The sequence below is a fragment of the Phascolarctos cinereus genome, unplaced genomic scaffold, assembly GCF_003287225.1.
Source record: "Phascolarctos cinereus isolate Bilbo 61053 unplaced genomic scaffold, phaCin_HiC Scaffold_5;HRSCAF=322, whole genome shotgun sequence".
NCBI lineage: Eukaryota > Metazoa > Chordata > Mammalia > Diprotodontia > Phascolarctidae > Phascolarctos > Phascolarctos cinereus.
This window is the reverse complement of record NW_027555958.1, coordinates 37,007,026-37,019,910: the sequence shown is the minus strand read 5'-3', so window position 1 is coordinate 37,019,910 and position 12,885 is coordinate 37,007,026. Positions and strand designations below refer to the sequence as shown.

At 41.7% G+C, this 12,885-nt stretch overlaps 1 protein-coding gene and 1 long non-coding RNA gene across 4 annotated transcripts in view; one reads left to right on the top strand and one right to left on the bottom strand.

Annotated features, from left to right (window-relative positions):
- Positions 1–5,415, bottom strand: part of RHOT1 (ras homolog family member T1) — a 69,379-nt gene extending 63,964 nt beyond the window's left edge. For all 3 annotated transcript variants that reach the window (XM_020963201.2, XM_020963202.2, XM_020963203.2), the window contains exon 1: positions 5,261–5,415. In XM_020963201.2, the coding sequence (XP_020818860.1) occupies positions 5,261–5,297 (37 nt within the window). In that variant the 5' untranslated portion in view covers positions 5,298–5,415. The remainder of the gene's footprint in view (positions 1–5,260) is intronic.
- LOC144457493 (uncharacterized) lies at positions 4,183–6,706 on the top strand. Its single transcript, XR_013486830.1, has 2 exons — positions 4,183–4,367; positions 5,409–6,706. It is a non-coding gene; the product is annotated as an uncharacterized LOC144457493 (long non-coding RNA).
- Positions 6,707–12,885: the final 6,179 nt, after the last annotated feature.

Genomic DNA, 12,885 nt, shown 5'->3' with positions numbered 1-12,885 from the left:
AAAGACATATCCACCTTCTTGATGACATCTGACCAGCAACTGAATAGAACAATATTTTTTAAAGCATGATTGTTATTTACACTTACTGTAGTTAAGTGGTTTAAATTCAAAAGGTTTCAGGACTCTAAACTTTCATTCACAGCAAGGATATCTGTTAGAGATTATTTTAGCAAATCTAGTTAAATGCAAATTCTAGTCAATTTATAAGGAAATATAATACTTGAATATCTGGCTTTTACTTTCATTTTAATAAATTTTGGTACATTTTTAAATGAAGCTAATAATGGTCTCCTTTCATACAATTAAAATTTCTGTATAATACTGATATAAAGTTTCCAAATTTCTCAGCAAATTAATGACTATTAATGATTTTTTGTTAATGATTTTTTAAATTAATTTATTTTGATTTATCAACAATCACTTCCATATGCTTTTGAGTTGAAAATTTTTCTCCCCCTTCCTCCCCCCCACCCTCCCCAAGACAGTGCACAATCTGACATAGGCTTTACATTTACATACCCATTAAACATATTTTCACATTAGTGAAGTTGTAAGTAAAAATTAAAACCAATAGGAGGAACCATCAGAAAGATGAAACAAAACTCAACAGAAAGGTAAAAATAAGTGATAGCGATTCGACTTCCATAGTTCTTTCTTTGGGTGTGGACAGCATTTTCCATCCCGAGGCCTCTGGAGATGTCTTACTTAGATCCTCGTAATGCTTAGAAGGGTTCAGTTTAACAATCTTAGAATGACTATTAATGATTAACAACAATGTTAATACCATTCTTATCTCTTCAGTTTTGCAAGGAATGCACTCTATAAAAGGGTTTGAGGGGGGCTTTGTTGGAAAGTGTCCACTGTCTCAAAGTAAAATGTATCAATGGATGGCAGCCTGCTTTTATCTTTTTGAAGCTGTCTTATTTTATGAAATCCCACTTCCCACCCTCAAACTCTTCAAACAACAGAGACATAAAAAGTCACTTAATATTGGACTCTGGACAGGTCAAGAATTGACTAGTATAAAATGCCTTTCATTTCCAGAGGTTAACAAGAGTTCATCCACAACTAGGCTGAAACCATTCATTGGCAGTCTTGTAGCCTCTGAACAAAACTAGTTCTGGAAGTTCAACAAAAACAGGTTGACAGTAATAAAATATTTCCCTTAAAACAGTATGGAGAACCAACTACTACTCTCTGCATCCCCCTCAAAGGACACTTCTAAAAAATACAGACCTTAACAGTTTCTAAGAATTAGTAAAGATCTCAGAGTGGTTTTGTTTCCCCCAACCATCAGTTTTTTGGGGTCTATCAATAATAATAACAACAATACCAACTAGCATTTATAGAACACCTAAAGATTTGCAATAGCATTTTTCAAGTATTACCTCATCATTTCCTCACAACCACCCTGGGAAACAGTTGCTGTTATTATCCCCATTTTACAGTTGAGAAAACCGAGACAGATAGCAGTGACAGGGTCGCAGTTAGTAAGCATCTCAAGGCTGGATCTGAACTCGGTGCTAGCACTCTATGCACTGTGCCATTATGCGCTATTATATGGCGTGTCTAATTTTCTCTTTACCTAGCACTGTCTAAAAGTCCTGAAGAGAATCTGGATGCTAGACGCCTTCCTGCTGAAGTCCCTGTTCTTTAAATAGCTATGCCAGCAGCTGAGGGAATCAGCCTCTTTGATCCTCAGTTTCCTCACCTGTAAACCGAACACCCTCAGAGTCATGCAAGTTCCAAACCCTGGGCCCATCCCCAAGTGTTCTCTGTTGTCTTCTATAAGTTCAGTAGACTTTATCTCCACATGTCTAGCAGCTGTACCTTGAGTCTGACCCCATATCTTCTCGCCTCCCATAATCCATATTCCACATAGCTGTCATAGCCTTCTTAAGGTACAGATATAACCGTGTTACTCAAAGTCTGAAAACGTTCAGTGGTTTCCAACTGCCCTGAGGATAAGAAATAAACCCTTCACGCTGGAGTTTAAAGGCCTCCACAGACTCCAGCTTGCCTTCCCTGTGTTCTATCACAATACCCTCCTTTACGCACTTGACATTCCTACCCAACTGGACCACTAGTTAGTCCCCCAGCTTCAGATTCCTTCTCCTGCCTCTGAAGTGGAATAAGTCGCTTCTGGAGCCCATGCCCTCCAGGGTCCTCCAGTGTTTCAGATTCCTTCAGACTACCTTCTTCCAAGGCTCAACTCAGCATCACTTGCTTAGTGAAGGCTTCCAAATCCCCCTCCCTCTGGCAGTGGCTGCTCTCTCCTTCCCCAAATTACCTTGCATTTACTTATCTTTGTACACACTGGACCCCAAACCCCTGCCCCTAGGAGCAGTAAGCCCCTCAAAGGTAGGGACTGCTTCCTTTCTGTCTTATACATAAAGACACTTAATAAACACTTGTCAAACTGAACTGAAATGTAGGCGTCAGCATTTCTCAAATCAATTTATCCATGGAACATTTTGAGGCGTTAAATATATTGACAGAATCTATAAATACAGGTCCAGGGAGTCTGTAGCTATCCAATACCAAACAGAAAAGGGGTACAGGGACATCGTGGAATAAAGTAGAAGAAATAAAGGCTACTTTCATACCTAAAATTCTGGCACCCACGTATCTCTGATACCTGATTATTATAGTTAATATTTTAAAAGGAAGATACCTTGAGGATAGAAATTCCATGGAAACACTAGTTATATGACACAATGTCAGAAGCTACTTAGTAAACTGAACACAATGTCAGATGCCCGAGGCAACTTGATTACTAAGGTCTCTTCTGGCTTTAAAATTGCTATGATTCTCAATGTAGTTTCTGGTATGATTTTGAATAACTGATTAAACTGACATCTCAACTAGGAAGTATTTGCTTTCAGTATTAAAAATCTGAAAGATCTTTCAACAAAACCCAATTAAATTTCTTTAAAATGTCATGGGGTACTTCAGGAGTTACTCAAGCCACTCTTTTATAAGGAGCCACTCACTCCTCAAAAATAATACAGTCCTGTTTTCCTTCAGGCTTTTCTTCAAGCTTTCTGCATTTAAAAAAATGCCTAAAAAGCACTGTAAAAAAAATCACACCTCAAACATCATACAAATTACATTGTATATATTTTTACATTTATATATTTAAAACTTTCCCAAAGCACTTTCAAATTTATCATACTGATGACTACTGTTTTCAAAATATCACTAATATCAGTCAGCAAACAAAACCAAAGCAAAAACAGCAGCAATTTTTGAAAAATAATCACTGTAAATGCCTAAGATGAGTTGAAAGAATTATAAATAGGGCTTTACAGGCCATCTATTATTTCTCATGGTCACCACACCTCTCAATACTCTAGCAAGGATTTAATACATGATAGCAGCTCCTTGAACTTTTGAACAAAGTCCATGCAAAATAGAAAGGCTGAAGCATAATCATAAATAAAGATTAAAATCTACATCAGCAAGCAAAAACAAACCAAAAAGTAAATTTTGAGTCTGGATAAACTGATTTATAAATTTCTAATTCTGAAGCAATACTCTGGGGACAAATAAGACCTCTATGGAGGAATGTAAAAATGTTTTAAGCTTCGATCTCTATAAATTCTATCACAATAACCTGGAGTTGCTATTCTCCAATAAGACACAGTTCAGTTGCTAATGAACACTACCTAATTGTGACTTCCAACGGGATGGATTTAAAAACAAACACCATCCCTCCTGCCCACTTTCTTCTTAATATATTCGTGTTAATTTAACTTGCACAGTAACCCCAAGAAGTCAGTGCTCCTCTTCTTCTACGCTTGCCCTCAAAGGCAGTTTCCCAAAGCAAAATCTAAAAAACCCTCTAGGGGTCCTTCAAGTGTTTCTGTTTGATGAGTGAAAATGTCAGTATAAAAGTGGCAAGGGGTGGAGGGTGGTGGGGGATATCTGAAAGGGCTTTATTTCCTTAACAAAAGAGCCTATTAGATATTATTTGTTACTAAAGTTATGGCTTGAAGAAAATCCTAAAGTTCTAGAGAGATTTTAAAAAGTAAATATCAATTACAACTTGAGGTCTTTTGTTGAAAAATTCTGATACCTTACAAAAATTCTCTACAGTTTACTTTTAGTACATAAGGAAAATGGGAAAGACTTTTGCAGTAACCCCCAAATAGCAATCTGACCTTGCCGTCCAGGTATCCGTCCGTCCGTCCCTCCCTACCTCCCTCCCGCAGCAAGTTTACTGGGCAGCCACCCCTGTCGTTACTCTGCCTAAGACACGGAAGTGTCTACGGAAGAGATGGAAAGCTGAGAGGAGAGACTGAAGGGTCCGAGAAGGAAAGGAGGGTGCAGGAAAGGGGTGAGGAACTGGAGAAGAGGTTCAAGAGGTAAGGGCTGGGGGGAAGGGGGGAGGAAAGAGAAGTGAGGAGGGGGAGGGGATAAAAGTTGGGGGAAGGGACCAGGGGAAGGAGTCTGTAAGCCGGGTGAGGAGGGCAGCCCCCAGAGTAGGGATGGGAGAAGGGGGTGAGAGGCAGGCGGCACTCAGAAGTCGAGCGAACCGAGCCTCAGGAGGCTGGGGGAACTTGAGGGCCAGTAGAGGACCCCTGGAGAGTCCGGTGATGACGGCTTTGGGGACCCTTGGAAGCCTGGAACGACTTGGGGGACCATTTCAGGGGGATTGAAGAGTCTGGGAGAACAATAAAGGGGGGGCCTGGGAGGCTGGGGAATCTTGGAGGCCAGTGAGAGGGGGGCCCCTAAGGACCAGTGATGGGAGAGGACTTGAAAGGGGGGGGGCTTGGGGACTGGGGGGGCTTAGAGAGCTGAACTTGAGGGCCAGTGCAGGGAGGGCTTAAGGAGCGAAAGGAGACTGGAAGGAGGGGGCGGTAGGTGGGAGGTTTTGGAAGAATGGGGGGCCTTGAGGACCAATGACTTGACATAGAAAGTGGGGTCTGGAGACCGCCAAAGGAGGGAGTCCGTGGGTGCTGGGTGGGGCCTAGCAGGCAAGTGGTGGGGGCTGGGGAGCTCGGGGGACTTGCAGGGGAAGGGTCTGGAGGCAGTGAGGATTTTGAGGACCCCAGCGGAGGAGGGGTCCTGATATAGTGGGGACGAGCAGGGGGCTCTTGAGATAGTGGGGGGCCTTAGGGGCCAGCAGAGGACCCTGGGATGACGGGGGGCCTTAGGGACTAGCAGAGGGGGTCTCGAGGGAGGGGGAGCCCAGGAGGGGTCCCTGCGTCTCGGGGGCCTCGCGGCAGGGGAGCAGGCGGGTGGGCCCCGGACTCACGCTCTCCCACGAGCAGGATCCGCACGTCCTTCTTCATGGCGGCGGCGGGTCGGGGCGGCCCGGCCCGGCCCGGCCCTCCCGGAGCTGAGCCGGCGGCTGCGCTCGTTCGTCCCGGACCCCACCCTCGCCGCTCCCTCCGCTCCTCTAGGCTCGGCTCGGCCGGCTCGGCTGTCCCCTGCGGCCCCGCCCCACTGCTGCCGCCGCCGCCGCCTCAGGCCGGCTCCTCGGCCCCTCGGCTCCTCGGCTGGGCCCGGGCCGCGCAGGCTCCTTCTTCCCCCGGGCGGCTGCGGACGGCGCGCGGCGAGGGACAAACGAGCTCGGAAAGCGAACGCTCCGCCTTCCCCTGCCCTCCCCGCTGAGAAGAGAATGCAGCGCTCTGGGAATGGAGCTGGTGCCATCAGGAGAACTGAGACTCCTGGCGCCTCGGACTGCCCCCCTCCCGCGGCTCAGGAGGATCCTCAGCCCTCTCTGCTAGTCCTGGAAGAGGAGTCCCGACCCCTCCCTGCTCCTCCGGATTCCCACGATCTCTTTTGCGTGCACTCACTCTGGAACCCCTTTTGAGCCCCCTATTTGCTTACACACATGTTCGGGGATCCCCAGTCAGATAGAGAAAGAGAGAGACAGACAGATAAAATTAAAAAATCCTCCCTTGATTTGCACTCAATTAGTATTTGTTGAATCGAACCCAATTCCCACAGATCAAACAAGACAACGTTTGTAAGGCACTTTGCAAACTTTAAAGCGCCCTGTGGACTTCAGCTGTTCTTATTACTATCTTTATCAGCGAATGCAGGGCGTCGTGGTGGATAGAGAGCCAGGAAGGAAGGCTGCTAACTCCCGGTTCTGACACTTCACCCGCCAGGGTTCCAGGCGACCCTGGAAGTATGTAAATTGCAGAGCGGTGTCCTTTCACTCTAGAGTTCTCCGAACCAAAGACATTACAGGTCCGCTCCTTATCTCCACGGCAACTATTCCATGTCTCTCCTCCCCCACGCAGCTAAACTTCATTGAAAACCTGGCTCCACTCAGCGCCCTCCTATCTCAACAACCTGAAATCTGGCCCCACTTACACACAAAACAAAAGTCGCCAATGACCAACTTTAATGGTTTAGATGTTGTTCCAGTCCTCGTCCTCCCTCATCTCAATCACTGTTGACCAACCCTTCCTTCCTAGGAAATAATCTCTCTTCTTTTGACTTCTTTACCTTTCTGACCACTCCTCTCTCTCGGGTTTTCTTCCCAGTCCCTTAAAGTGGTTGCTCCCCAACATTCTGACCTTGACCTTTTTTCCCCTCTGTACATTTTCTGCACTCCCACAGCTTCCACGAAATCTTTGTATAGATGACTCATAAGCCTCTCTCTCTGCCTCTTTGACCGCTCTTTCATATTCACGACCTACATCTCTGACTGCCTATAGTAAATTTCTACCTGACTCTTCAAACTTAACACAGGCTGCAGTGAATTTTTTTTTAATCTGAATTACTAGAGATAGTTCTTTGAGTGGGGTTAGGAAAGGCACCGTAGCAGGGATATACTAGGAAATAAAAGTAATGTTAAAAAAAAAGAGGGGGAATAAATTTTAATGAAATAAAATAAGAGGGAGCTGCGGGGTGATACTGTGAAAAGAGCAGTAAATTCAGAATTAGAAAGAGCTGGGTTCAAATCCTGCCTGTATGATTTGGGGCAGACGATTTAGGCTCTCTGAGCTTCAGTTTCCCCACCCGTAAAATGAGAGAATTGGACTATATGTACTGTATGGAATCTTAATTGCCCCTCTTGAGAGATGATCCAATAAGCTTATCATCTTTCTTCCCAAATAGGCTCCTCCTCCTGACTGCCTTATTTCTGTCAATGACACCTTTGCCCAGCCTCGCATGTTGAAAGCATTGTTATTCTCTCTGGTTCTTGCCTCCCTCTATTATATCTAATCGGTTACCGAGGGCTCTTTACCCTATTCGTCTTCCTTCCTCTTCTAATCCTAGTACTGCCGGCTGCCCTAGCACATGCCTTCCTTACACCTGCTCGATCTATTTCTTCAGTTCTTCCCACCTCCACTCTCTCCTCTGCCAATCCTCACTTTCTATTAGCTGCCAGAATAATCTTTCATAATCTTGTCATTACTGTAGCTCAAAAATAGTGACTTGCTATTGCCTACCTAGGGAAGGTCAAATTCCTTTGCCTGGGACTTAAGACCCTCCTCCGTATAATGCCTAACCTATGGGAGGCAGCACAAGGTACAGTGGAAAGAGCAGTGACTTCAGAGTCAGAGAATCTGGGTTCAAATTCTACCCCTGAAACATACTATAATAGGATCACCAGCAAAATACTTTAATAATAATAGCTAATATTGATAAGGGCAGTTAGGTGACACAGTGGATAAAATACCAGGTCCCCAGGCAGGAAGACCTGAGTACAAATTCGACCTCAGACACTTGATAGTTCTGTGACTCTGGACAGGTCATTTCACCCTGATTGCCTCAGTTTCCTCATCTGTAAAACTGTAAAATAAGCTGGAGAAGGCAACGGCAAGTCACTCCAGTATCTTTGCCAAGAAAAGTCCAAATGGGGACAAGTCAAAAATGACTGAACAATAACAAAATATTGATATAGTGCCCAGTGTGTACCAGACACTGGGCTAAGTGATTTATAAACATTTCATCTTTACAAATATTATCTCACATCCTATTTAACTTCCTTTGGTTTCAGTTTTCTCATTTATAAATTGAAGAGAAGGGAAGGTTGTTTGAGGACACTTCCAGCCCTAGATCCTACCCTTCAAAACCTCAGTTCACATTATTCCCTTCACTCTCCAATCTGGACAAACTGTTATCTCAAACATACACTATGTCCAGTGCTTTCCCATATCAGTGCCTTAGTTCATTCTGTACCTGATATATCCTCTCTTCACCTCTTTGTTTGTTAAATTCCTACCCACCAGTTAAAGCCCAACTCAATGCCACCTCCTCCACAAAACATTTTTTAAATTTTCCACTAATTTTTTTATTCTAAACTTAACAAAAATCAAATTTAATTAGCATTTTCATGTACATATGTGTGTTCATTGTATAATCGAAGGAGAGAATTGCACGTGAAATTGGAAATTTCTATTACATAGAATTTGTTTGGGTTTTTTTTTTATCTTAAATATGTAATGCAGCCAGGTCCCAATTAGTGTGAATAGTGAACCCTGTTAAGTGAATCATGGGTATTGAAATTCATACTATTCAAAATTAGAATTATGTAAAATATGGTTCTATTGGTTCTAGACCAATGGAAATATGGAGTACAAATTTGAATAATGTGAACATTTTAGGTAATTCATAGTTCTCACAAATTAGAAACTGGCTGTAAATTCAATATGTATCTTTCAAAGCTGCCTCAATTATTTGTGACTCCTGGTTTTCTGTCCTCTTCTCATTTGGTGGGAATAGAGAGAAAATCCTATCCCTAAACCCTCTCCTCCTAGCCCACCCCCAACTGAAAGCAAAAACAAAATCCTGCATAAAAACAAACAAACAAACAAAAACCATGTGTAACCAAAAATAAAATAAAATAAAAATACATTGACCACATCCAAAAATGTCTGTATTCTGTATCTTGAGTCCATCACCTATCATATGACTCATCATCAGTCCTTTGGAATCAAGGGTTGGTCATTGAGGTGATCAAAGTCCTTAAGTTTTTCAAGGCTTATGATCTTTACAATATTGTTATTACATAAATGGTTCTCCTGGTTCTGTTCACTTCACTTTGCATCAATTCATACAAGTCTTCTCTGGATTCTCTGAAATTATCCCTTTTATCATTTCTTATAGCACAATAGTAATATTCCATTGCATTCATCTACTCTAATTTGTTTAGTTATTCCCCAATTGATGAGTACCCTCTTCCTTTTCAGTTCTTCTCCACTACAGAAAAAGAGGTGCTAAAATACCATCCCTTTTGGGTATAGGCCTATTTAGGATTACGGCTGCTTCAAAGTGTATAGATGGTTTAGTGTATACACTTTTGGGACACAGTTTCAAATTGCTTTCCAGAATGTCTGAACCAATTCATAGCTCTATCTACCATGTATTAATATCCCTGTATAATTAATTAACTATTAATTAATAATTATCTACCGTGTATTAATGTACCTGTTTTCCTGAAGACTTTCAAACATTCTTCATTTTCCTTTTTTGTCATTTTTGCCAAAATAATGACTATGAGATAGAACTTCAGAGTTCCTTTAATTTGCATATCTCTAATTATTAGTTGCATGAAATATTTTTAATATGGTTGTTGATAGCTTAGATTCCTACCTTTAAAAATTTCCTATTGATATTCCTGGACCATTTAGCTATTAGGGGAATGACTCTTATTCTTACAAATTTGAATCAGTTCCCTATTTATCTTAGAAATAAGAACTTTATCAAAGAAACTTGCTGCAAAGATTTTTCCCCTAATTAATTTTCGAATCTTAACTGCATTGGATTTCTTTCCCTTAAAACCTTTTTAAATTTTATATAATCAAAGTTGTTCATTTTATCTTCTATAATCTCCTCTCTCCCTTGTTTGACCATGAATTCTTCCCTTATGTGAGTAATAATTCATTTGTACCCCTACTCTATTTCAACTTGTATCAATCAATCTGATATTATTCCACAGGGATAGTGATTGTAAGTTCTGTATATTAGGTCCCAGAGCTATGAACTGCAAATTGTAAGATCATTTGCATAATCATAGCAAGCTAGCTAGAGGCCCTCCACCCTTGTTTTTCCTTGTCATGGTGAATCAAATCCAGTGTGGCAGAGGTGACTCAATTACATGGAAAGTCCCCCAATTTATTTTTGTGCCTCCAGACCATTCTCTCTTGTCCAAAAGGAGCAGATGACCGTCTGATAACCACTTAGTCAGTGGAGATCCCCCATGCTTTGCCCAATCCATGATCCTACTAATACATTGTTTTGCTTATTTTAGGCTATACAACATGTATTAACCAACTCTGCATTTGGTGTAGCTGTTTTTGAATGTCTAGATACTTCTCCCTATAAAAACAGGGCCCTGGAAGGAGGGGGCATCTCAGATCATGAGGAAGATCTGAGGTCCACTTCACTAGAGGGGCCCATGGCTCAGATCTCTACCTTAGTCTCTTTGTAGGTTGGACAATTTTAAACCCCCTCACTTATCCATATATCTGAGAGGTTATTTCTTCCTTGCTCCATTAATTTGCTCATGATATGACTTTTTAATCTCTAAGTCATGTATCATTTAGCGTTTAGCTTAGTATATGCTGTGAAATGCCTATCTAAACCTAATTTCTGCCAGATCTCTATCCTGTATTCCCAACCATTATTGTTGAATGGTGAGTGAGTCCTTGTTCAACAGCTGGGTTTATTGACCACTATATTTATGTTCATTTGTTTCTATATGTTGTGTACTTAATTTGTTACACTGACTAATCTCTATTTTTTAACCAGTACTAATACTTTTGACGATTATTTCTTTGAAGCATAGTTTGAAGTCTACTAGTCTCGTTTCTTTACCATGTTTTATCATTATTTCCTTTGAGATTCTTGATCTTTTGTTCTTCCAGATTAATTTTGATATTTTTTCTGACCTTATAAAGCAATCTTTAGGTTATGTGATTGGTATGGTGTGAAATAAGTAAATTAACTTACAATTAACATTGCAATTTTTATTATATTGACTCAATCTACCTATGAGCCATGAAATCCTTAATGATCACCCCCTAACCTCCTAGTGATTAATTAATGGATTGTTGAATTGATTTGAATTGGCTGTCAGGTGATTAATAAATTGAATGGGTTTTCCCCCCATCATTGTTTTAACTTTGTTTTCTCTTATCACGATTTTACCTATTTGTGGTAAATTCGTAGTCTCTAGGTACTTCAGTTTTCTTCTCTGTAAAATGAGTATGAATGGGCACGAATACCAAGCTCCCTTTCTTCTAAGAAATCTCTTCATTTCCTACCTGGCTACACTCTTTTGGACTTCTCCATCATATCCTCATTCCCCACACCTTCTTCCTGCTCCCCCTTTAGACTGTAAGTTCCTTGAGGGTAGTGACCATCTTTCTTTTTCTGCATTTGTATTTGAATCTCCAGCCTGGCATATAGTAGGCACTTAATAAATATTTATTGATTAACTGAAATACAAAAAGGGATTCAAAGAGCTCTTTGTCCTGGTGCCAAATAGGTGCTTAATTAATGTTTATCAGTTGAATCCCCTCTGAACTTAGCTAGGTTTGTCTTTGGACTTCAGGCAAATAGTCTATCACCTGAAAGTATTCTGCTTGGTAGATCTGCAGATTACACAGCTTTGAAGGACTCGGGCGCACCTTCACACCAACCATATGGGAGGAAGACTTCAGTGGGTTATCATGAATACATGTTTATTCCACGGAGAGGGATGGGCATGGAATCAAGTACTCTCACTTCTAGATTAAGTTTGTTACTTTTTTCTGGCCTTATAAAGTAATCTTTAGGTCATGTGATAGGTGTTGGTACATGATGGTAAGGAGAGACCAGGTAGAGATATATAGTCTATCTCCTTTGGGAGGTGACCAAAGAATGTGGTGGCAGTGGCGCTGATGGGAGAAAGAGGAATTTTAACCCTCATAAATTACCTGGGTGGTGAAGCACTCAAGAACACACACACACACACACACACACACACACACACACACACACACACACACGCACACACACACACACGCGCGCGCGCACACACACACACACACACACACACACAGAGCTTTTCCTTAGCTACTGAGAGTAGTAATAAGTTTCAAGGGACCTTAATGATCACTTAATCCAATCAAGTGAGAAATCTTCCCTCAGATGAAACTATCCTCTCCAAAGTTACCAATAATCTTTTAATTGGCAAATCTGATGATATTTTTTCTTAGTTCTCATGTTCAATCAACTCCATGGCTTCATGTTACCCTGGGATAAAACATCAACTTTTCTGTTTGACTTTTCAAGTCTTTATAACGTGACCCCAACCCATCTTTCCAGCTTCATTGTATATTATTCTCCCTCCCATGCTCTGCCAATCAGCCAGACTTGCCTAGCATAGCGTCTGGCACTTAGTCGGTGTTAAATAAATGCTTATTGATTCCTTCATGTCCAAAATGAGTCCTTCCCCCCTCCCCCACCACCACCCCTTTGGAGAGGAAATGTGTGATCCTGTGCCAGGAAAGATGCTCTGTGGATTGGTTCTAGCTCAAGTATTTGATTGGAAAAGCACCTTACGCTATTCCCTGCTCATAGTAAGTGAGCACAGGTCGTTGATAGTTTAATAATTATTCTTGGGAGATAGCATAGTGTAATAGATAGAGTCTTGGACTTAGAATCATAAGCTCCTGCCTGTGAGGCTTGCTACCTGTGTGGAGAAGCAGCAAGCACTGGCTCTGGAGTCAATCAATACACATTTATTAAGTACCTACTGTATGCCAGGGGAAAGTTAAATCCCCATTCTGAAGCTTATTCCCCATGGATCTGTGAACAAGACATTAGTCTCCTTGGGCAGTTTCAATGAAACAGTTGGGTAAAGTGACCTCTGAGGTGCCTTCAAGATCTAGAGTTATAATCCTATGGCCTTGGCCAAATCACTTAATCTCC